This window comes from Pinus tabuliformis, chromosome 6 (assembly GCF_031772625.1).
Source record: "Pinus tabuliformis cultivar Carrire ecotype Pingquan chromosome 6, CPIR1, whole genome shotgun sequence".
In the NCBI taxonomy this organism is placed as follows: domain Eukaryota; kingdom Viridiplantae; phylum Streptophyta; class Pinopsida; order Pinales; family Pinaceae; genus Pinus; species Pinus tabuliformis.
In genome coordinates, this window is record NC_142292.1 from 1628434121 (window position 1) to 1628459358 (window position 25238).

At 32.1% G+C, this 25238-nt stretch overlaps 1 protein-coding gene across 1 annotated transcript; it reads left to right on the forward strand.

Moving 5' to 3' along the window:
- Positions 1-3591: 3591 nt before the first annotated feature.
- Positions 3592-19399, forward strand: LOC149265149 (metal transporter Nramp7.2-like). The gene is made up of 13 exons (XM_089391908.1): positions 3592-3746; positions 4291-4375; positions 4503-4543; positions 14246-14324; positions 14430-14534; positions 14678-14787; positions 14891-15072; positions 15264-15333; positions 15443-15616; positions 16627-16731; positions 16852-16983; positions 18631-18726; positions 18831-19399. Exons 1-13 carry the CDS (start codon positions 3651-3653, stop codon positions 19092-19094), a joined length of 1539 nt encoding a protein of 512 aa, XP_089248034.1. The 5' UTR covers positions 3592-3650; the 3' UTR covers positions 19095-19399.
- The last annotated feature ends 5839 nt before the right edge of the window (positions 19400-25238 follow it).

Below are 25238 nucleotides of genomic sequence, written 5' to 3' on the forward strand. Positions count from 1 at the left end.
TGTAGATTAAACTAATTCAAATTAATTAAATTAACTTGTTAAATTATTAACAAAACATGACAATAAAATTTTATTAATTATTTTTATTTAACCACCCTCAAACAATATATTCTAGAACTACTATTCAATAAATTAAAGTAATTTTATTAAATTATTGAATATCAAAAAACATAAAAATATATTTCTATATATTTTTATTCACTTATATGGTATAAAAGAGAATAAATCTGATTTTTATTTTTATGTATAAAATAATAGGCTTTAAGGAAAAAATTATAAATTAGAGTATAATGTTTTCATGCTAATATTTACAATATTTTTGAAAATTAAATAATCATTTAAATCATATTTTTCAAAAATAAATAATAATATAATGAACGAATAAATAATCAAAAATTTTAAAATAGATAATAATTTGATAAGTTTAATAATAATAATAAGGAGAATGGTTGTACCCATTAAAACTAAATGATAATAATAATAATGATTAATATACACTAAAATGAAATGATTTAGAAAAATTTATAAAGGTGGGAGATTATTTGAAATATCTTATAATTCTATTTTTGTATTTGAAAGCATTTGAAGATCACCATATTTTTATTGAGTTAAATGGGGAACAAAAGTTTTGAAATTTAAATCTAATCTGAGTATAAGTTAGACAATTGAAGAGAATGTGATTTTCATTTTCAACCTTCTTAATGTCATAAAAGTGATAGATGCTTTCGTTTCATGGTGTTTTGGCTAATCAAAGATGTGTTTCACTATAAGACTCATGAGAATTTGTTGTTATTTTATCAATGTGAAGACAACAAGATCCTTTGTATTTTCATGATTTTGTTGATCATCTCATAATATTGTAGTTTCCTTTTTCCCTCCTCTCTTTTATCTTCATCCAAAGATTTTCTTTGGTAATGATTTAAAAATATTTTTGGGAAAATAGTGTCAATTTTTTTTCTAAAGTCAACTAAACAACAATAGAGATTAGATTTATTATTGCAACACTACTCCACAATTATCATGAGAGTAACATGATATTTCACAAATGGATGATATCTCATACTTGGCTTTTAGCTGTTTCATTGTGTCTTTCTAGCCACAAGCTATTTTTTTGTTTCAAAATAATGTGTTATAGCTTGGGTAAATGGGGATAATCATAATGGTCCTATAATTAGAAGGAATGCTTTTATCCCTAATTTTAAAGATAGGTACAATGATATTTTGCAACCAATGTTTAGGGAAGTCTACCTTCACTTCCAAATTGAAGGTCCTTTCTATGTGAAGGAGAAGAATAAACCCTTTTGCTTTAATTACTTTAGAATGGTAGCTTTTAATATCCTTAGCTTTCTCAATTAAAAGCCACTTAGCCCTGAACTCTATATTTTCCTTGAAAGATATAGGCATCAATCCATAATAAGAATCAAAACACTTACTTCATGATACTTGTTAAAATTAAAAATATCATAAGACATAACTAAATTATAAGTTTATTTCAAATTATTAGAATTATTATTGTTAATTATATAAAGTTAATATAAATTGTACATATACACAGTTAAAAAAAACAAACAATATTCTTAATCATGGATATTTGCTCCTACTTTATATCAACATTATCAATATGTAAATAGGCTTTGATACAATACCATGAGCCAATGCCATGGTTTATCAATACCACATGTCAACAAAACCATAACTTACTTCATATGACACTTGTTTATATATATTTTTTTATTAACCAACTTAATTAAAACGACAAAAGCATCAAAATCATTTTAGAAATAAATCTCAACTTTTAATTTATATGTACTACTAAAAAAATTATATAAATTAAATCTATACCATCCACTTAATTATTAATAATAAAATTAAATTTGTGCCTATCTCATAAAAACATTCCAAATAACATTTATAAAATTAATAAATTAATTAAAAGAATTAAACAAAATCTTATTATTAACCCCAAAATCTTTATGCGTTAGAGTAAATATGAATCAGTGACATTAGTGTTTGTAAATAAATATTCATCCACTGAAATTTGGAATTTAAAAAGCAATTCCGTTAAAATACTCATCACGCTCAAGGGTTACTTTACAATGCTCTCAAATTATCTAAGATGTCATCATCAATGAAGTGACATGAATTGCTGTTCACATGTGCATGCTTTATGTCTTAATTATCTTCGTGAAAAAGGTTACAGTACGCAATAGACATTATCACGTACGTTACGACATGATTATGAAAATGACATTATCACTTTTATTATTTTCAGATTGTATTAGAGTAATTTAATTATATTAATTTTTATATAAAATAATTTTTAATTAAAATGTTATGTGATTGTGTAAGTATCTTATAGCTCAGATTCAATAAACTTGAATGAAGTAATATTTAGCGACAATGTTTCATAAGAGTCTGGTGCTTTGAAAGTGAATCCTTAATTTGCATTTTTATTGAATGTGAATTTTTAATTTGCATTGTTTTCATTAAAGTAGTAGAAAAACTTTTCATAATTCAATTTAGATTTATCATCTTAATTATTGAATTTGTTTTAGTTATAAAAATTTTGGTTAAATAGTAAACTATTTTTTTATTTAATATTAAAATTAATTTAAATTTAAATTTAAATTCAAATTTAAATTTTAACTTCAAATGAAAAAATCAAATCAGATATGATTAAGGCGTTTGTCAGATTTTATCATAAAAATAGGGAGTCTTTTTTTCAGGTGAAGGAATTACAAGAGAATCTGGACAAAAAAATTAAAAAATTTTGTAGAAGCCGTGCTTGAATCTTGTTTTTGATAGTGGAAATAAATTCAGCACCATCAAAAACATCTAAAACACCTAAAATTTTGAAATTTAACAACCATAAAATTTACAAAAATCATAGTAAAATTTTCTATAAATATGATCAAAATTTCCATACCTTTCAGCGCAACTCCTCAACCTCGTTAGACTACGACCAGAAATAGAGTTAGAAGGTTGCCTTTATTTGCATCGTATTTGTGTTGATCTCGCGAGTATTTTAGACTTTGCTTTATACAGCATCAAATTACATCAATTAATATCCGCAAGGATAAGTGAATACATCGGAATCAACCTTAAGTTAAGTAATATTCTATTTGGATGACTTATAATAGGGAGACATCCCATGTATTGAAATTAAAAACTTACATATTTAGGCAGACTTACCTTCCAATATACTTAAAAATAGAGTGGTTGGAAATAATATAATAGATCCACGTCCAATGGTTTCACAAATACCAAGAACGTATGAGTGAAAGTGGTTGGAAAAATAACAATGTAAAACACTCCCCACGCTGCACACGAAACGATCGAATATATATTTTAATGATTAGGATGAGAATATTCCCTCGCATGACATCGACAGGTTACCACTATTAACAGCCAATTATTAAACAATTGTGTTGTCTACGTCAAGCGAGAAAAGCGACAGTGATTGGTGGCGCAAACCATGGGACCATCTCTGCCGACTGCCAGTCATCGTTGTGCATTTGTTTCATTATTTGACTACCTGGAGGAGTTTATATAGTGAGAACGAGATCCAGTGCTTCACATGAGCTTCCTGGAAATCTCATTCGCCTCCAAAATCAGGTGCTGACCGACTGTGGACTCCAGACTCGAAAGCAATGAATGACGGATCAGTAGAGAGACCTGAGCAGTTAGAGGGCAGCGCCGCACTAGAAATAGAGTCCATATCAGACAGCATTAAGACAACAGACGAGGTAAATTCTGCAAATCACTATAATTTTATTCATCCCACAAAATTCTGCAAATCACTATAATTTTATTCATCCCACAAAATTCTGCAAATCACTATAATTTTATTCTTCCCACAAGTTTCCAGTTATAGTAACATTACATTTCTAGTTATAGGAACATTCCATTTCCAGTTAGAAGAGCATTCCTCTTTAACTTATAGTGATGGTAAATTCTAGGAATATTCTGAATCTCTAACAATCAGAAAAAAGATCAATTATTTAACCTCTTTCCTATGGTCATATTCCAAATTCTCCGATCAGCATAATAATGCCAGAACATTCCTTATCACCTTCCATAATGATGGCAGAACATTCCTTTATCACCTTTCAACTTAAGTTGGCGTGAGAACGAGTTGGCCGCATCGTCTCCTATAAAATGTTAAATATTACTTCTAAAATTTGGTGGATTGGCTGAAGCGATGGAGGATGTTGATTTTCAAGCAAAAGAATTCGAAAATTTAGTCACTTATCATGTTTTTAAATTTGCTTTAATTGTGAATTATTACAGAAACTAAAACCTGCATGGAAGAAATTATTAGAGTATATTGGACCGGGAATTATGATCGCCATAGCCTTCCTTGATCCTGGATGCGGTAAGCAATTTTCATATTCTTGTGAGCCGCTAGCGGAAAAAAGGACTTATAGGTTGGCAATTGGTAATTCTCGCTGTCTCACTTGAGTCTGATAAGTTGATTATTATTTATTTTCCTTGTATTTCAGTGCAGTCTGATTTGCAGGCCGGGGCGCAGTATAAATATGAGGTATATCCCAACCCAGCAATATATACAACATGATAGGAAATACTCATTATATATATAAGATAGGAAGATTGAAGTATTTTATATTGTTCAGTTTATAACCAATCAAATGAGATTTTGTGAAATAGAAGTGTTTTATACAAAAGTGTATCTGATATTATTTTAGAGGGTATATGATACTAAAATTATTTTAGTAAATTTATTTTTTTAATTTATTTTTTATATATATGTTTGAGTAATAAAATATTTATTAAATATATAATTGGTTTAGATTTATTTTAATTCTAGATTTAACAAGTAGAGAAAGATCAAATTTGTTGAGATGCAAATATCTTTTCGAGTGAAAACAGATTGATCTTTTTTTGCACTTGGTAGATGGGGAGCTAAAATAGATCTAAAATGGTATAATATATTTGTAATTGACATTGAAATATTTTATTTATAATTGACCTTCACATTAAAATGTTAAAACATGCCAGTCATATTTTTTTTTATTGTATGCATACATTTAATATTTTATTATTATTGTTATTATTATTTTCTAAAATACTATGCATAAAATCCACACTAAGCATTGAAATAATTACAAATATCCCTCGTACATTGAATTAGAAAGAAACTATTAATGGAATTTCTTGTTAAAATCTTTTACTCAATCTACTTGAAATATTTTATTTATAATCTACTTTAAACTTTTTATTGTTATCTTTTTAAATCTTATATATCAACTCCATATTAGAAATAAAATAAATTACACATCTTCCTATTTATAGAAAGTGAAAACATAACAATTTTTTAAATTTAAATTACCTTATTTCTCTCTAAATATAAATTAGATATAAAATTATCGTAGACATGGAAATATTTCACTTATAGTTGGCAGTAAAATATTTTTTGTTATTAATATATTTTTGTTTTAAATATCAAATGTGAAGTGAACATGAATTCCATATCATGTAACATCAATAATGCTATTTCTTTTCATCTCGTTATTAAGTGGTGAACAAATTATACTTCTTCCTCATAGTAAAAAGTATTTGTTTTTACTCATCTCCATATTAAGTAGTTAAGAAAACACATTTCTCCCTCATGCTATATCTCTATATAAAATTAGGTTACAACATCTCTCCCATACTAAGTTGTAGAGTATCTCTATTCCCTAAAATGATAAATAGAATTTAGTTTATAACTTTGGTAAAAAAAAATTAATAGATGGCTTCAAATATGACTTCTTTAGATGAGTAATGAAATCTTATATATATATATATATTCTTCAATTTAGTGCAACTCAAAAGTGATTTTATTTATTAGAATTGTTTTCCTAAACTATATATATATATATATATATATATATATATATATATAAAAGAGAGCAAGATTAACCAATTCTACCAACTAAACTAACCCACATATAGAACCAATTTGAAAATTTTATTTTATGATATTATATATACTATTTTTAATAAAATATTGTACATATATTTTTTTATAATTATATATTAAAAGAATGTATTTGTTTTATTGATAGCTATGTGATTTTCAATGCAGTGGTTGATAATATAATTTATGTATTTAAAATAAATATATCTAATTTTATATTTTGATATCACTTTGTTTGTGTCTTATGTGTTTATGCATTGAACATAAGTCTACACAATTTCAATGAAATTACTGTTGAAGGCTTCTTATATCAATTTAAGGTGGATGAGGATTTGATTAATTTTTTTTAATTAACGGCCTAGATTGATTCTCAAGGGAATATGCTTCGTTTGAATGTTTATCAACGACCCTAAAATGTTATGGAGTTTGTTTTTTTTTTTTTTGGCTGAAGCAAGAATCGAACCTTCTATTTCATTAAACAGTAAATAAAATACATAAAATACAACATTCCTTGATAAGCTGTGGCCTAAGGAGAAAACCCAACACTAATTGTTAACAGGCCAAAGGCCAAAACCCCAACCCCTACAACCAAACCTCAAAACTCTTTAGAGAAATATACTGCAGAAACCGGGTAACAAAATCTAGAGTCGGACCCGAAGAGGAACATATGTGCCAATCTTTGTAGATTTCATGTCTGCAAAACTCACAAACCTGCGAATCTGTAGAATATGTAAAAAGTTGCTTCCCGCCAACAAAATTATGCTTCCCTCCTTTTACTTGACTTGCATCTTTAACCTCAATCGTCGATCCTCTTTTCCCAATCCCATGGCGGTGGTTCATATCACTGTGCAGAGAAGCATGACGGTTACCCATATGGACCCACCAACATGCTCAATCAATCCCATCCATAGATTCACCTTGCCAGATCTTATGGTTGAGGATCATATCGCACCGATCAACATCACCAAACAATAATGTGTGATGAGGGTGGTATTCCATCCGACCCCACTGCCACATGGAGCTCACTGAATGGAATCGTTCCCAAAAAGGAAAAACCACTTCTCACATGCAAGGCTTGCGATAACTGAAAAACCACCTTGGACGTGATATTGCGAATAGATAAGAAAAACCCCAGGTTTTGAGGCCACCGAGAGTTTCCGATTTCTAGCCTCTCACTGCATCTGCTCTGCCCGAAGAGGAGCATATGTGCCAATATTTGTAGATTTCATGTTCGCAAAACTCACAAACCCGTGAATCTGTAGAATGTGTAAAAAGTTGCTTCCCGTTAAGAACATTATGCTTCCTGCCTTTTACCTCACTTGCATCTTTAACCTCAACTGTCAATCCTCTTCGCCTGATCCCATGGATGTGGTCCATATCGTTGTGCAGATAAGCACAATGTTTACCCATATGGACCCACCAACATGCTCGATCAATCCCATCCGTAGAATCGCCTTGCTGGATCCGACGGTTGAGGATCATATCGCACCGGTCAACATCACCGAACAATAACGTGCGATGAGGGTAGTATTCCATCCGACCCCATTGCCACGTGGAGCTCACTGAATGGAATCACTCCCAAAAAGGGGAAACCACTTCCCGCTTGCAAGGCTTACGATCACCGAAAAACTGCCTTAGACGCGATATTGCGAATAGATAAGAAAAACCCCAGGTTTTGAGGCCACCGAGAGTTTCCAGTTTCCAGCCTCTCGCTTTGTCTACTCTGCCTCAACCAAAGTGAGAAGAAGCTCTCACCATTCTGCCTGTCAAAAAATCTGAATCGCCCGAGTTGCAACCTCTAGGAATTGTTATGAATGAATTACTCTGGGTCAGCAAAAATAGTTTCTTGATTTTCCTGATGCTGCTGTCAGTCGCTAAGGGCTCTGGATGAACAACCCTCCTTCAACCGGACATCTTTTATCTCCTCCCACCGGCAATAGAGATCCATATGCTTATTTCGAACCCCCTCATTTGCAAGTCAGTCCGCCATTTTATTGTCTTCCCTACGAACATGCACCAATCTGAGGGTTCTTAGAATTCTTAGGTGCGCTTGGATTCTTTGGTAGACTTGTAGAAGCCGCCAATGTTTTGAGATTTTCTCAGGAGCAGCTCCAACATTTATTCTTTTTACTGATTTAATGACCAGTTCTGAATTAGCCTCAATGATGACATTTTGAATGTTGTACTTGAGCAGTATTTCCAAGCATGTTTCCATTTCCATGAGCTCAGCCATATTTTTAGTAGCTTTGCGAAGATAACTGTGGAAGATGACTTGTATATTTCCTTCCTCATCCCTTAGAACCCCTCCATAACCTGCTTCTCCCAGATTCCCTTTTGAAGCCCCTTCTATGTTGAATTTAAAAAGCCATGAGAAGGGGGTTGCCAAGAAGACTTTTTTTTTAAGGTCTTCTTGATTATCTTCTTAGAGCTCTGAGGGGAATTAACCTTGAGCTCTAATTTCTTCAATATTCTTGCCTCTCTTTATTCAATAGGTTTACCTGTAGCTTCTCCTCCCAGGAAATGAACAATTTCTTTGAGTTGTTTAAGGACCAGTTTGAGGATGTTACTCATCGGACTCACTTTCTCCTTGAAAATCCTATTGTTACACTCCTTCCAGACATTATAGATTAAGAATCCTCGGGTCAGCCTCCAAGCAGAGTTTATGATCTCATTATCCAAGAAACTTTTCCTCCAGTTCTTCAAAGTGGTGGTAATATCATTAGCATCTCTGCTGTTTGCTCAAAGACTTCTCCAACCCAATTCCAAAGAGTTGTGGTGAAAGTGCATCTATTCAGGAGATGATTTGTATTTTATTCTTGTTGTCTACATAAGTGACATCTTGAGGGGCCAACAAAACCTCTTTTTCTTAGGTTATCCCATGTCAGAATCTTTCCCTGTTGAACTAGCCACGTGAATAGATTTACTTTCATCCAATGAGGATTTTCCCATATTTCTTTCCATGTCTTATCAATGTTGGGATGGTTTAGCCTTGCCTCTATTCTTTTGGCTTCCTTAAGGTTGAATAGACATTTCTTGTTTTTTCCCCATCTAAGTTGATCACTCAAGTTTGAGTTTAAAATTTGTCTCTTGTCTAAAAGACCTTGAAGGGTTGTGGCTTGAGTTTGCATCATGCCCATTCCACTATAGTCTGGAAGTTTCCAAGTTCTCCATTCCTTATCATTCCTTGCTTGGTCCTAGTAGTCCCTAACCCACTTTAGTCCTTTGTTGATGGTATCAGCGTAAATGTTTACTAATTCTTCACTTCAGAGATTGTTCTCGTGCTGCCAATTGTCCTCCCAGAACCAAGCCAGGTTCCCATTTCTGATCTCCCAGAAACCATGATTTTGGACTAGGGTTCTATTCTCCCATGCCCTATTCCAAATTGCAGAACCATTGACTTGTCCTGTCATTTTGATTAGGTTTTCCTCCTGCCATTCGCTAGCATATTTGTGCTTCCAGAGTTTTTCCGAAGGGGCTTTAATTTCTTTCAGCCATCTCCACCAAATTTTGGCTCCAAGAATTCTATTTAGAATTCCTGGGTCATGAAGGCCTAAGCCTCCATGGGACTTAGGTTTGCATACTCTCTCCCATGCCACAAGGGCCCATTTCTTCTTTTCTTCACATTTCCCCTGTAGGAAGTCTCTCTGAATGTTTCTTGTATTGGTCAGTACATTGGCTGGTGCTAGAATGGCAGATAGCATATAGATAGGGATGCTTTGTAGGACAGCCTTAGTGAGAACTAGTCTCCCTACTAGATTTAGTGCTTTGTTTGTCCATTTGCTGATCTTATCTTTTAGCTTATTAAGAATGGGCTCTCAGATGTCCTGGTGAAGCGGTTTGGCATTGAGAGGGACTCCCAGGTACTTCACAGGCAGTGTCTCCCTTTGAAATCCTAAAATTTTGGAAAGATTTCTTTGAATCGAAATATTTGTATTGAAAAAGAATATTTTTGATTTAAAGAGACTTACCTCAGTGCTTGCTACCTTAGCAAAATCACTCAGAATCTGTTTGAATGCTTTGGCTTCATTAACAGTGGGTGTGCCTTGAAGCACAGTGTCATCCACAAATTGTTGATGCGTCACCGAGTCCACACCATTAGCGAGTCTAAGACCCTGAATTCTCCCTTCCTCCTTAGAATCTCTGATGGCTCTTCCTAACCCTTCCATCATTAGAATGAAGAGGAAAGGAGAAAGAGGATCTCCTTGCCTAAGACCTCTAGAAGGCATGAAGGTTTTGGAAGGAGCTCCATTGAGCAAAATTGAACAGCTAGCTGTGGTAACTAGCGCTATAACCCATTTTATCCAATCATGATTAAAGCCATAGGATTTTAAAATTGCTTTAACATATGACTAGCTAAGTTTGTCATAGGCCTTTGCTATGTCTAACTGCATTATCATTCTAGCCTTCTTGTTGGTGATGAGTGAATGAACCGTTTCATTTGCTTGTATTATATTATCTAGAATTTGTTATCCTTCCACATAGCCTGTTTGTTCCTCTGACACTAGGGTTGGGAGGAAAGGTTTAAGACAATTGGAAATGACTTTGGATATAGATCACATTGCATAATGCTATAGGTTGAAATCTGTCTGGAGAGGTGGCCTTCTCCTGTTTGGGGATAAGGGCTATGAAAGATTCATTGAGCGCCTTTAAGACTTTCTTAAATCTCCGAGAGTCTTCCACTACCTCTAAGATGTCCTGTTTCACTATCTTCCAACAAGATTTGAAAAAGTCCACATTGAAGCCATCCGGGCCGGGTGCTTTCCCATTTTACATCTCTTTCACTGCTTCCTCAATTTCTTCCATTGTTACTGGTCTATTGAGATTGAAATTATCTTCTCTGGCAACCAATTATCTTCTGAGGTTTCCTCAGCAATTTTTTGAAAATGCTGGAGTAGGACTTTCTCCATTTCTTCATGAGTGTTTCTCTCTACACCATGCTGATCTGTAAGTTTCACAATTCTGTTGTTTTTTCTGTGAGCTGTGCTGGATATGTGGAAGAATTTGGTGTTTCTCTCCCCTTCTTTGATCCATTGTACTCTGGATTTCTGTCTCCAAAGTATTTCCTCTTGAAGGCATCTATTGTCCCACTCCTGCTGGAGCAACTCCGCCATCTCTTTCCTTTCATCTGTGTATCCTTCTGTGATAAGAGTCTGGTTTATTTCTTTTAGTTTCTTTTCCACTTCTCCTTTAGCTTTGAAGATGTTACCAAATTCCGTTTTGTTCCACTCTGAGTCTGCCTTTAATATTTTTGCGCATGCAGTGAAGCAGGAACATCTTTGTACCTTGAAGGTGAAGATCTTCCTTCCACCAATGTTCAATATTTGTGAGGAAATCAGAATGTGTGAGCCAAGCATTTTCAAACCTAAACGGGGTGTTCCTTGGTTTTCCAAAAAAGGAGGCCTCTAATTGGATAAGCCAGTGATATGAACCCCCAAAAGGTAAAATGAGTGCAGTTATGCTGCTTCCATTGAGAAGAAGTTCCTCTGAAACCATAAATCTATCTAATGTTGAGGCCACTTGGGAAGGGCCTCCTCTTTTGTTGTTCCAAGTGAAGATTCCATTGCTTGTTTCCATATCAACCAATTTCATATTGGTGATGAAGTTCTGGAAGGCAATTGAATCTCTCCCAAGTATTCTAGTTCCTCCTTTCTTCTCCATAAGTGATTTTGTTATGTTAAAATCACCCTGAAGAATCCATGGTAGAGTTGGGTATCTCTTCTTCATATCCTCAAATGTTGTGAGGAGTTGAAGTTTGTTCTCCATTGGTTGTGGACCATAGACATTGGTGATCATGTAACATTGCCTGTCTCCCACCGGTTTGAAAATAAGAGAAAGGTGATGTTTGGATGCCTCTGCATCAATCACACCAAATTTATGTGGATCCTAGAGAGTGAGAATACCCCCAGAAAATTTGTTTGCCTTAACTTCAAGGAATTCATGTCTATTTACCCATTTGCTATGTTTTTCTCGGACCTTCTCCACTGAGCATTTTGTTTCCTGTATGAATACTATGTCAGGTTTTTCCTTTCTAATCCTCTTACCAAGATTCCTTTGTTTTCTTCTACTCCCTAGTCCTCTAATGTTCCAAGTTGTGATTCTCATTGAGGTGGGGTTATAAAGGAGTAACTAGAAATATCTTTCATCCCTCCTGAATCAATCATGATCTTGCCACACTCCAGTAGTAATTCCTTCTGTCTCTTTCTACCCCTCCTTTTGCTTGGATTCTTTGTTAATTTTCCGGTTATTAATCCTATTGAGGAGGTTCCTTTGTTTTCCTGTTTGTCATGTCCTCATTTGAATCCTACAACTGTTTAGTGTGTCTTGTTAAGGAATATTTGTTGGACTTTATCCACTTCCTCCTGAGGGAAGGAGTTTATTCCTAGGTTCCCGCCTTGTTCTAGAAACTTTTCCAGCTCTAGGGTCTCCCTTTCTAAGATCTCCTGCAAATCTTGATCTTCCATACCACTTTCACTTTGAGTCATTTCCTGGTCTTTTTCTATGACCATGGTATTCAAAGAGTCCATCATGTGTTCATTCCGTTCCTGAATGTACTCCTCGCTGGTCTCTTTTTCTTTCCCCCTTGTTGTCTGATTCTCTGCACTCTCTTTATCCCCTTCCTCGATTTCTTTTTCTCGTAAGATCTCAAAGCTTTTGTAACTTTTTGCGTTATCGTTCACACTATGGATCTTTTCTGTCTTCCTTCCTCCCCCTTTTCCTTTCCCTCCCACTTTGGTGAAACTTGTTTGGTCTTTTCCTTTGCTGGGATTTAAGTTTTCGTCCCTTCGATTGAGTGGATAGTCTCTTGATAGATGCCCATGCTCATGACATTTGTGACATCTGAACAGGATATGTCCATAGTCCACTGCTTGAACCCATTCCTCATCATAGACTTCTAGAATGACCTCATCTAGAAGGGCTCGAGATAGGTCCATCTCCACACAAATGCGGGCATAGGATGTATATTTTCCCTTAAGATTTGCCTCTAAAATCTTTAAGAAATGACCTAATTTATTTCCTATAGCTTTTAAAGACTGTGGCATCTAGTAATCTAAAGGTAAAGAGTAGAGTCTAATCCATATCGATACCGAAGTGAAGGTTTCTCATTCAGGCACAAATTTCATCATCCATAGCCTCATATAGAGCCCAATAGTTGCAAAGAATTATGGCCCTCATTCAAAAAATTTGTCTCTATCTTCCATGTTCGTAAAAACCACAATGAAAAGAACTTTGGATCCAAGATGAATTTTTAACTCCCCCTTTGGTTTCCAGTCATATTTTATCCAGGTGTACAACACTTTCTCAGATGGCCAGATTCCCATAAATTTACATATGATGGCATAGTTAGCCATGTGGTCTCTGTGCGCTTGCAGAGCTGGGTCGCTCAGAATAACTCGAGGTTTAGTTGTGGTCTTGGGTTTACACGACCCCATCTTAGCTTTGCCCTTTGACCCTTGACCTCTGTCTTCCGCTTTTTCCTCCCGGCAGTCTTCTTCGTGGGCTCCATGACCTCCATTGATTTTGCTACCTTCCGCCTTCTGAGTCTCTGTGTCTTTTGTCTTGACCTCCGAGGGCTTTGGAGGTTTGTTCTTTTTCCCTCCTTTCCCCTGTCTGCAACCATATAACTGTAGGAGGGAGTGGAGCTCCCTACTTCCTGTGTCTCCATGGATGCTTGGTACTCTGTGTCACTGGTTTCGATAAACCCTAGAATTCTTGTGCTCGGCTCTTGTTAGGTTACATTCGATTTTAATAAATTTACAAAAATAAATTCATGTCATCTGTCTCCTCCCACCACCCATTTTTTAGAGATTTGAGATTATTCCGATTCTAATAAATTCATATTCTAATTTGATGGGAAAATTAATATATAAGAAAAAATTATTTAGCAAAACGGTTCGTTTTACAATAAGATGTGTATTTCATTTTTTTCTCAGATAATTTTTTTATACATGATTAATGGAATAAATATGTGTATTAATAAAACAATAAAACATTTTTCTTATTACATTAATTTTTTATTCAATTTAAACGAGATTATGCTCTGCGTTTCACTGTTTTCGTTAAATAAGTTCTGGAGTTTAAACTCATAAGTTAATTTTTTTTATATGAAAGTTCTTACACAATATTATTTTATTATAATATTAAACAAATATATTATGATCTAAGAGTATAATAGCACTTTGATTTCATGTTCATAAAATTTCAAGATATTTTATAATAATACATCTAAAGAAATGACTAATTAATATCAGTAAGATTATTCATTGCGTAAAATTGCCATGGGGTGATCGAAGGGGATCCTTATCGTCAATATATTTTCCTTTGTAGCTACTGTGGATCATATTTGTCGGATCTGTTTTTGGCGTGCTTATACAATATCTTGCAGCGAATTTGGGAGTCGTCACAGGTCTGTCCAGAGACCCATCCTCGGTTTCCTCTCTTAGACAATTATATGAGCTCATATTGTCCTAACAAAGTATTATCCTAACCCATGAAACTGTTAGCATCACAGGCAAACATCTGTCCCAACACTACAGAGAAGAGTATCCGAGGAAATTAACTTATGTCTTATGGCTGCTATCAGAATTGGCAGTTACTACAGCAGATATTCCTGAAGGTTAGCATCATGTGTTCTGTAAATATCTTCTATCTTGTTTTTCGATTTTAAATTGCATACTGCTTATGACGTAGCTTTTTAGTGAACATATTGGTAATTAATTTCTCATTTACGCACCGTGCTACTACACTGTATTATGACAGTTATTGGAACTGGTCTTGCTCTTAATATGCTGTTGCATATACCTATTTGGGCTGGTGTTCTCATAGCTGGAGTCAGTACGCTCGTTCTTCTTGGATTAGAAAGATTTGGGGTGCTATATCTTTTCCATTATATTTCATTCATGTCCTTTTCAATTTTCTTATCAAAACGTTGTTCATTGGAAATCTTTTAACATGTGTTGTAATCAAATCTAGATGAGAAAATTGGAGGTATTCATTGCTCTTCTTCTGTTTACGATGTTGGGGGCTTTCCTTGCCGAGCTGGTATATGCAAAACCTAAACCCAGAGAGCTCTTTAAAGGAATGTTCGTTCCTCAGTTAAGTGGGCAAGGTGCCACTGGTCTGGCCATCTCACTAATTGGAGCCTTGATTACTCCGTAAAGTTCTATCGTTTTTCCTTTTATTAATTACATCAAAATATTATCTTACTCAAGTTGTCAAATGTTTAGTCGATCCAGTCTATCCCATGCCCTTCAATGGGATCCAGTGGCCTTCTTTCATCGTGAATGTCTTCTGTAAAACATTTCTGACAAACGATATAACTAATAATATAATCAACCATGTCTAGGCACAATCTATTTCTTCATTCTGCCTTGGTGCTCACGAGGAAAGTAAAACCTACCGTTGATGCAATTAATGTAAGTTCATTTCAACCATTTATACAGCTCTGAAACCATACATGTATTGATGTTCCACTAATCAAGTCAAACATCTATGAAATGATTTGGAATGTTATCTATGTTACAGTCTGCGTGCAGATATTTCCTCATAGAAACTGGAATCGCTCTATTTATCTCATTCGTCATCAATGTGGCTGTTACTTCTTTAAGCGGGGCCGTCTGCTCTTCCACAAGCCTATCTCCGGAAAATCAAGCGAATTGTGCGAACTTGGACCTGAATAAATCATCTTTTCTACTGAAGGTAAGTAAAGATCCTTATATATCGCACTGATTTTTCTCTCTACTGTGTTGGTTTGTTTTTAATTACCCTCTCTGGTTTGTCTCTGCTACTTTGCATTTGTCTATCCTAAATTTAAATGTAGGTAATACCACAATAAATAGTGTGGGTGATAATCGAAAATACATTGAAGAGATTGTATGGGTTTCTTATCATTAAATAAAATTTTACAATAAATTAAAATTTTCATTCTCGTCGTTAAATAAATTTTACAATAACTTAAAAATGATTTATTTATTTAAATTTATATTATCTCAAAATGAGATTATACAAAACCAAATTAGATATCATTATATAATTTGAGTCATCTCACTGTCCGCCACAAAAGAAACTGGTATTGTTGACAAAACTCAATAATCTAGGTCTAATGAAATGTAAAACTGGTATTGTTAACAAAGCTCAATAATCTAGGTCTATCAAACTGTAAGAAGCTAATATTGCTACGCCACTGAAAGTGAATGCCATAAGCCAAGAAGCCAAAAAAGACATATATATGTAATGAAGTGATTGTAGCCACTGATGCCTTGCTAAAGCTGGGAGTATGTGTGCTAACCATATTAATAGATTAAATTTTCTCAAAATATCTTTATATTACTACTATCTCAAAATATATTTCTAAAAATAACTTGTACTGAAAACTATCTGTCAACTAAGTCACTGAAAACTAGCTCAACAGAAAAAATTATATTTTATCAATTTCAAACCCTTATCCCAACGTTGCAGGGAAACAGACTCATCGAATCAGGAGAATTCTAGCTTTTGCTATTAGATTTATAAAGGCTGCAGAAATTTCGTTAGTAAATATAGCGACCTCTGGTCTCTTAGTTCCTGGTGTATCGATTGTGCTTGAATTTAGACAATGAAGTTCGTGTATTTTCTTTAAATTCCTCATTTTTTGAAGAGGAGTTTTCCATACTCTTAATACGGGAGGTTCCTAAATGGATAAACTGAAAAACCTCTTTTGTCCTCTTCAGAGTGTTCTAGGGAGCTGGAGCTCAATACTTTATGGAATTGCACTACTGGCATCTGGGCAGAGCTCCGCCATGACAGGAACATATGCTGGGCAGTTTATCATGGAGGTGCGTTATGAATTTATCTTTCTCCGCAGTTGAAGAGAAAGGATTATTGAATTTTGCCAGTCTAATTTCCATAATATTCCTCTGATGACATCTACCTGTGGTGAGTCTGTTTCGTTACAGGGATTTATCAATTTGAAAGTGAGACTATGGCTCCGTAATCTTATGACACGGTCCGTTGCAATCATCCCATCTCTGGTAGTTGCTATCGTCTCTGGATCTTCTGGTGCAGGAAAACTGATTATTATTTGCTCGGTATGCTCTGAATGTCTATTCTATTAGTTAGAATTTGAGTAACAACTAATCCAACGGTCTGATAATCTATATTACAGTTACATTAATTTCTATTATTTATACCATTTATCTTATCTTTTACTGAAAAATAATTGAACTAAATGAACTAGTATGGTGAGTAGTTTAGTGGTTTCTTAAATTTAAATTTAAATGTAAATGTTGAACGAAACCTTATAAATTAAATGTTTAGTAAATCTGGTATCATAAAGTTAATTCATAAAAATTAATAAATTATAATATTATTATTAATTAATTAGGAAGAGAAAGTTAATTTATAAAAATAATAAATTATATTATTATTAATTAATTAGGAAAATAATGATTAGTATAAGTTTAAAGTTTTTTTTTTCAATTTAAAGTGGATGAGGATACATTGATTTTTAATTTTATTTTTTTAATTAATATCTTAGATTGATTGTCAAGAGAATATATGTTAATATGCTTAACATATGATTCATCTGAATGCTTATCAATGATGGTAGTGATTTATAGAATTTGTTCAATTACATTAACTTTTAATAAATTTAAAAACTTTGATATCTTGATGCCAACAATAAAATAATCTCATATTTTAAATTCAAATAAATTTCTCTTTATAATTATATATCTACAATTCTTAAATACTACTTAATTAAATAATATAATAAACTTATATATTCAATAATAATAAATTTTACCTAATAACAAAATTATACCAATTATCATAATTAATAATTAATAATTAATAATAAAATATCTAAATATTGTTGTGTGAATATAGAAATGATGTACAAAAATCATAAAAAGAATCTTGAAATTATAATGCGGAAAATACTCTTTAATATATATAATATGGTATCTTGAAAAGTTACAATAACACTATTAATTTATTTATTAATTAAATTTAAAAAATATAAATATATATGTAATTAAATATTATATAATTAAAGAGAAATTAATAATAATTATTAAATATTAAAATTATATATATATATATATATATATATATATATATATATATATATATATATATAAAATTTAATTTAATTATTATAACTTGATATTTCATTAATTAAATTATATCCATTAGTATACAAACAGATTTAGATAATTTCTTTCAATTTCATTTCTTTTACATGGATCATAAAACAAAATATTTTATGAATGATATTTTCGAAAGTATTTTCTCAACTAAACCATATAAATTTTATATATTAAAACAGGAATTTAAATAAAAATTCAAATTTAACCATTTGATATCTCTCGCGAATAAATAAGGTTAGTAACACACCTCATCATACCCTATCACTTCATAATTAACAAAAAATATTTGAAAATTTATTTGAAATTACACCCTAACTAAGAAAAGCACCCGAAAAAAATATTCCCCCATATTTCAAATTGATAAAACGCTACGAACTTTGAAAAATAATTTTTTCCCTGTTGTCTTAACTTTGTCAAAATAAATAATATTTGTATCTATGTCGTGCAGATGATATCATCCTTTCTATGGTGATATTTTAAGCTTTGAGAAAATCAGTAATACCTGTATTCTTATATTATCCTATATGTACTGCTTGATGTTTTACCCTAGCGATAATCAGTAACATTCGTATTGTTTCCCTGCAGATGATATTATCCTTTTTATTGCCATTTTCAATAATTCCGCTGTTGAAGTTCACGAGTAGTGAAGTAAAGATGGGTCCTCACAAGAACTCAATCGCAGTAAGCTACTACCAGTTTTCACAAAGAAAATTTATTTTCATAATGCTTGGGAAAATGTCGGAATACTTTTTTTATAAACGTCCGTTGCTCTTCATGTGTCGCAGGTTACGGTTGTGACTTGGGCTATCGCATGGTGTATCATAGGCATCAACATCTACTATCTGGCGGTTGGATTTGTAAAATGGTTGATCCATAACAGTCTGCCTAAAATAGCTTCGATATTTATAGCAATATTGGTATTTCCATTCGTTGTTCTGTATATAGCGTTGATTCTGTATTTGACATTTAGACGAGACAAGAAAGTCACTTATGTAGCCCCAGGGGGGTCCTCCCTGCCCAGCCCTCTTAGCACTCCAATTACTCAGTAAGCAGAGAGCTAGAGAACCTTGGAGCTTAATATCGTGCAGCGTCGTCTGGCCTCCATGGAGAAAGCAAAAGATGAAAATGGCACCTTGCCCATTCTCTTATATGGTCACTTAAATATAGAATTAAAAAATGTTTCACCTATACGTGAAACATGTAGATAGTGTATACAGACATCATTGTCTGCTGCTTTTGTAAAATGTTTGCTCGTCAGAAATAGCTTTTAGTTGTTGGTTTAGTTTGTGAGAAGAAAATGTCTCAATAGACCCTGCAAAATAAGTCTCGTAGCTTAGAGGATGATCATGGAAAAACATGTTAACATATGTTCATATTCATATTGTGATGTAAATATGCTTTGTTATGATCTTGGAAAAACATGGTATGTAAATATGCTTTGTTATGATCTTGGAAAAACATGGTATGTAAATATGCTTTGTTATGATCTTGGAAAAACATGTTAACATATGTTCATATTCATATTGTTATGTAAATATGCTTTGTTATGATCTTGGAAAAACATGTTCACATATGTTCATATTCATGTTGGTACGTAAATATGCTTTGTTATGATCTTGGAAAATCATGTTAACCTAGGTTCATATCCATATTGGTATGTAAATATGCTTTGTTATGAATCTAATGAGAAGGTAAGGAAACTGCAATTTTGAAATTGATCTATAGACCGTTATCGTTCTATCTTAACGGATTTGTTCTCTACTCTACGAATCGCTCTCTTATTTTCTAACACATAAAGGTATATTTTCGCTACTTAGAACCATATGTATAACCCTACCAATATTTCCACTCGTGACTCTTTATAGAGTATGGAATCTGTATTCGACTTCGTGTTGATTTTGGGAGAACAAAGGAAAGAAAAACCCTGAAGAAAATTGTTGCAACTTCTTGGCCAAAAACACAACTCAGTGTAGTTGTAAGTATCGTTACCAAATTCGAATTCATAACTGATTCGATTGGAAAAAAAACCTGAGGGTATAAAATTCAATAATGAAAAAAATCATTTAGAGTATGCATCTTACAAATATTTAAATATCTTTTTAATTTAATTTTTAATAAAAATTTAAATGAATCATCTTTATATTCTAAAACGTTTAATTATTTTTTATTTTTCTATTTTGATTTAATTTTTAATAAAAAATTAAATGACCCATTTTTATATTTTTAAAAATTTAATTATTTTTTATTTTTATTTAATATAAGAGTTACCATTTTTAAAAAAATTTATATAGAAATGGTCAATTTGTAACTACAATTTGTTATCTAATATTTTTTTCCAATATAAAAATAATGGTATTTTTTATATTACAATTTTCCATTTTATAATTTTTTCCAATAAAGAAATTATCATTTTTATTTATTTATTTATTTTTTTTATCATACTCACTCATTTAGAACTACAATATTTCCAATTTACCATTTTGTAAATTTTTCAATACAGAAATTATTAATTTTATTAAATTTTTTATATAAATAAAATTTATAAAAAATTACAAACAGTGGGATAAATTTTTGTTATTGAAGTAAAGCAGCCTGACCCCACTGATTGGGTGGTCCATGACATAATAAAATCAAATTAGGTCTTGGTTGAAACATGAATGGCCTCATTCTTATGTTGTAATAAATTCTAGTAGGAGAGCTCAAGCTTTTGAGTTTGGATACAACTGAGGACACTCTAGGGGACAAATTATGGACAAGAACAAGGAAGGATACAACTTTTCGTTATCGAAGTAAAGCAGCCTGACCCCACTGATTGGGTGGTCCATGATATAATAAAATCAACTTAGGTCTTGGTTGAAACATGAATGGCCTCATTCTTATGTTGTAATAAATTCTAGTAGGAGAGCTCAAGCTTTTGAGTTTGGATACAACTCTGGACACTTTAGGGGACAAATTATGGACAAGAACAAGGAAGGATACAACTCTTGACACTTTGGCGGACAAGAACCAGAAAGGCTAGTGGTAGTGACAAAGAAAAAGGTAGTTACCCTCTAACTTAATAAGTGTATGCCTATCAATCTCAGTCGCATTCTTCTGGTTGTGCCATATCCCTTCCCGCCGTCCACACCGAAACATCAGGAAAATTACTCAATTTCATGTTGCCTATCAAGACAGAAAAACTCAAAAAAATCGCAGAGAGAATTGAAACAATGGAGGCAGAAGAGCTGATCAAAACAGAGGGACTCCAAAACGTCGGTCTCTTTGTAGAAGAACGAGGCGCTAAGGTTGGGCATGAGAAGCATATGGTCACTTATATATAGAATTAAAAAATGTTTATCTATACGTGAAACCTGTAGATAGTGTATATAGACATCAGCGTCTGCTGCTTTTGTAAAATGCTTTCTCGTCAGAAATAGCTTTTAGTTGTTGGTTTAGTTTGTGAGAATAAAATGTCTCAATAGACATTGCAAAATAAGTCTCGTAGCTTAGAGGATGATCTTAGAAAAACATGTTAACATAGGTTTATGTTCATATTCATATTCGTATGTAAATATGTTTTGTTATGATCTTGGAAAAACATGTTAACCTATCAACAATGTTTATATTCATATCCAATAAGTAAATACGCTTTGTTATAAATTTAATGAGAAGGTAAGGAAACTGCAATTTTGAAATTGATCTAGACTGTTATCGTTCTTTCTTAACGGATTTTCTCTCTACTCTGCGAATCGCTCTCCTATTTTCTAGAACATAATGGTATATTTTTGCTACTTGGAACCATATGTATAGCCCTACCAATATTTCCAGTCGTGACTCTTTATGCAGTATGGAATCTGTATTCGACTTCGGGTTGATTTTGGAAGAACGAAGGAAAGAAAACCCCTCAAGAGAATTGTTGCAATTTCCTGGGCAAAAACACAACTCATTGTAGTTGTAATCATAGTTACCAAATTCTAATTCTTAATTGATTAGATATCAAACAAATTGGATTATATAAAATTCAGTATTGAAAACATAAATATATATATATATTAATTTAATTTTTAATAAAAAAATTAAATTAACTAATTTTTATATTTTAACTAATTTTTTTAATATAAGAGAGTTACAATAAATATTAAAAAAACGACTATATAAAATCCAATATTGAAAAAATAAATAATTTTTTTAATTTAATTTTTAATAAAAAATTAAATAAACCTATTTCTATATTTTAAAAAGTTTAATTATTTTTTTTTTTAATACAATTTTTTTTTTTTTAAATTTAATTATTTTCTATTTTTTTAATAATTTTTATTTTATTTAATTTTTAATAAAAATTTAAATGAACCCATCTCTATATTTTAAAAAGTTTAATTATTTTCTATTTTTTTAATAAAAAAAATCAACTATATAAAATTCAATATTGAATTTTTTGTTTGTGTTTTTTGTTTTTGTTTTTGTTTTTATTTATTTTTAATAAAAATATAAATAAACCCATCTTTATATTTTAAAAAGTTAATTATTTTCTATTTTTTAATATATAAAAAGTTTAATTATTTTCTATTTTCTTTAATATAAGAGAGTTACACTACTAATTTGTAACTGCTAATGGTTTTTGAATATTAAAATTATGGTATTTTTTATATATTCGTTTTATATTATAATTATCCATTTCATAATTTTTTCCCATAAGAAAGTTACCATTTTAATTTTATTTTTTTTTAATCACATTCACTTATTTATAACTACAATATTTTCAAATTACCATTTTGTAATATTTTCAATATAGAAATTATTAATTTTATTAATTGAAATATATAAATAAAATCTATAAAAGCTTACAAATAGTAGGATAAGTTTTCGTTATTGAAGTAAACGAACTTGAGCTTGACTCGACTGATTGGGTGGTCAATGACATGATACTGATTAGGTGGTCGACGACATGATAGAATCAAATTAGGTCTCGGTTGAAACATGAATGGCCTCATTCGTATGTTGTTATAATAAGTTCTAGTAGGAGAACTCAAGCTCTTGAGCTTGGATACAACTCTCGACACTTTAGGGGACAAATTATGGACAAGAACAAGGAAGGATACAACTTTGGGCACTTTGGCGCACAATTTATGGCCAAGAACTAGAAAGGCCAGTGGTCGTGCCATAGAAAAGGGTGCTTACCCTCCAACTTAATAAGGGTATGCCGATCGACCTTAGGGGCATCACATTCTTCCAGTTGTGCCATATTGCTTTCCATCGTCCACCGCCAAAACATTAGGAAAATTATCCAAATTCATGTTGCTTATCAAAACAGAGGGACTCCAAAAAGGCACATAGAGAATTGAAATAGTGGAGGCAGAAGAGCTAATCAAAACAGAGGGACTCCAAAATGTCAGTCTCTTTGTAGAAGAGTGAGTCGCTAAGTTTGGGCATGAGAAGCATTCGGTTCAATTTTCTAGCCGTCAAAACCGCCCTAGTGATCTTTTGATGGTTGAGACCCCATACGATCTGTGGAACTTTGACAAACTTATCATCTCACCTACTTATCTCGGCCTACTGTCCATACTCTTATTCTCGTCCTTCACTGTGGTGACCAGACCTTCACTGTGGCAAGAAACCGAATTAGAAAGCCAATGTTGGAGGCGACAGTGCACTAGTCGATATCTTTGACTCACCATATTGAATTGCAATTACCTAAATTATTAACCAAACCAAACTATATTAGAGAATTTCCATAGTTTTTAGGCCAATAGAGCCGAAATTGGTAACTATGGTTGTAAGGGTTGAAAAATAGATAAATTATTCAAATAATATAATCAATTTTTGTGATTAACGTAATCGTTGATGTATCTTATATATATATATATATATATATATATATATATATATATATATATATATATATATATATATATAGTTATTTATTTAGGATAATTATTTGAATATCTAGAGAGGAATTATTTAAATTTAACTAATTAATATGGTCAATCTTAATAAGGGAAAACTATATTATCTAACACTTCTTAATTTTCCCTATTACAAGTATCAATGTGTTGTTTTTTAAATTCAAAATTGTGGCCTACTAATGACTACGTAAAATTCTAGAATAATATTGTCATTGTCAACAAGCTCACTAATGAAATGATAGCAAGTGTCAATGTGTTTACTTTTGTGATGAAACACATTATCTTTGGATAGTGCCAAGTAAAAATGTAAAAAGAAGTTGAAATTGATAACAAATTCACTAATTAAATGGTAGCAAGTCTCAGTGTGTTTCCTTTTATGATGAAATTCTTGGGTTGTGCAACATGTTTGCTTTTGTGATGAAATTCTTAGATTGTGCAACATGTTTACTTTTGTGAGGAAATTCTTGGATTGTGAAACTAGGAAACTATTGTCATAAAATAATGGGAATCATTATCTTCTTTTGCAATTTCACTTAAGAGTCTTCTCAGTGATATAGCATGAAAACTTGTTGATGTAGCTGCTACATACTATACTTTAACTAAAGATATTGTGACAATGGGTTGGTTGATTCTTGGATGCCCATTATATTAAACTTATACCTAAATGGAATGCATAATCCAAAAATACTCTTTAGTTTGTCAATGCTACCTCGAAAATCACTACCTTCTTAGCCACTTAAAATGCACCTAAAATTTCTTTTACCAACAATCCAATTTGAGTTTGGGAGAATCCATAAATATGTAAATTATGCTTACTCCATATATAATATTTGGCCTATTCTTCATAATATATATGAGCCTACCTACAATTCTCTCATACAAAGTAAGATCAATAGCATTATTTTCTTTACTTAACGTTATATCTATTGTAATTGGTGCATCTATTTGTTTTTTTTACTCATTCTGAACCTTTTCAAAATATTAGTGTGACGACCCCAAGTAGTTACATTTATGTATCCAATGTAAATATTTAAAAACATAAAAGAAAATGGGTTAATAAATGTGACATGATTCCAAAGGGATGGAGCGATTACTTTTTGTGTCGATTTCTTGTTGCGAATGATATTAATGTACAGAAATTTAAAATGAAGAATGACAGGCTTCCAAATTGTAAAAAGTGTTGGCCACACACTAGATTAAGTAAACAAAAAGTGCATTTGAAAACAACATGGAGAATAGTTGGACAAGTGATACAATTCACATTGGCTTCCAAGATCTTTCTAGCAAGAGTTACTACCAAGAGGAAGCAAG

What these genes read in the sequence shown, in the direction of transcription:
- LOC149265149 (XM_089391908.1), top strand. Translation starts at nt 3,651, where the DNA reads ATGAATGACGGATCAGTAGAGAGACCTGAGCAGTTAGAGGGCAGCGCC. An exon ending in CTTCCTTGATCCTGGATGCG is followed by an intron (nt 4,376 to 4,502) that starts GTAAGCAATTTT and finishes CTTGTATTTCAG; the next exon opens with TGCAGTCTGATTTGCAGGCC. An exon ending in GAATTTGGGAGTCGTCACAG is followed by an intron (nt 14,325 to 14,429) that starts GTCTGTCCAGAG and finishes TTAGCATCACAG; the next exon opens with GCAAACATCTGTCCCAACAC.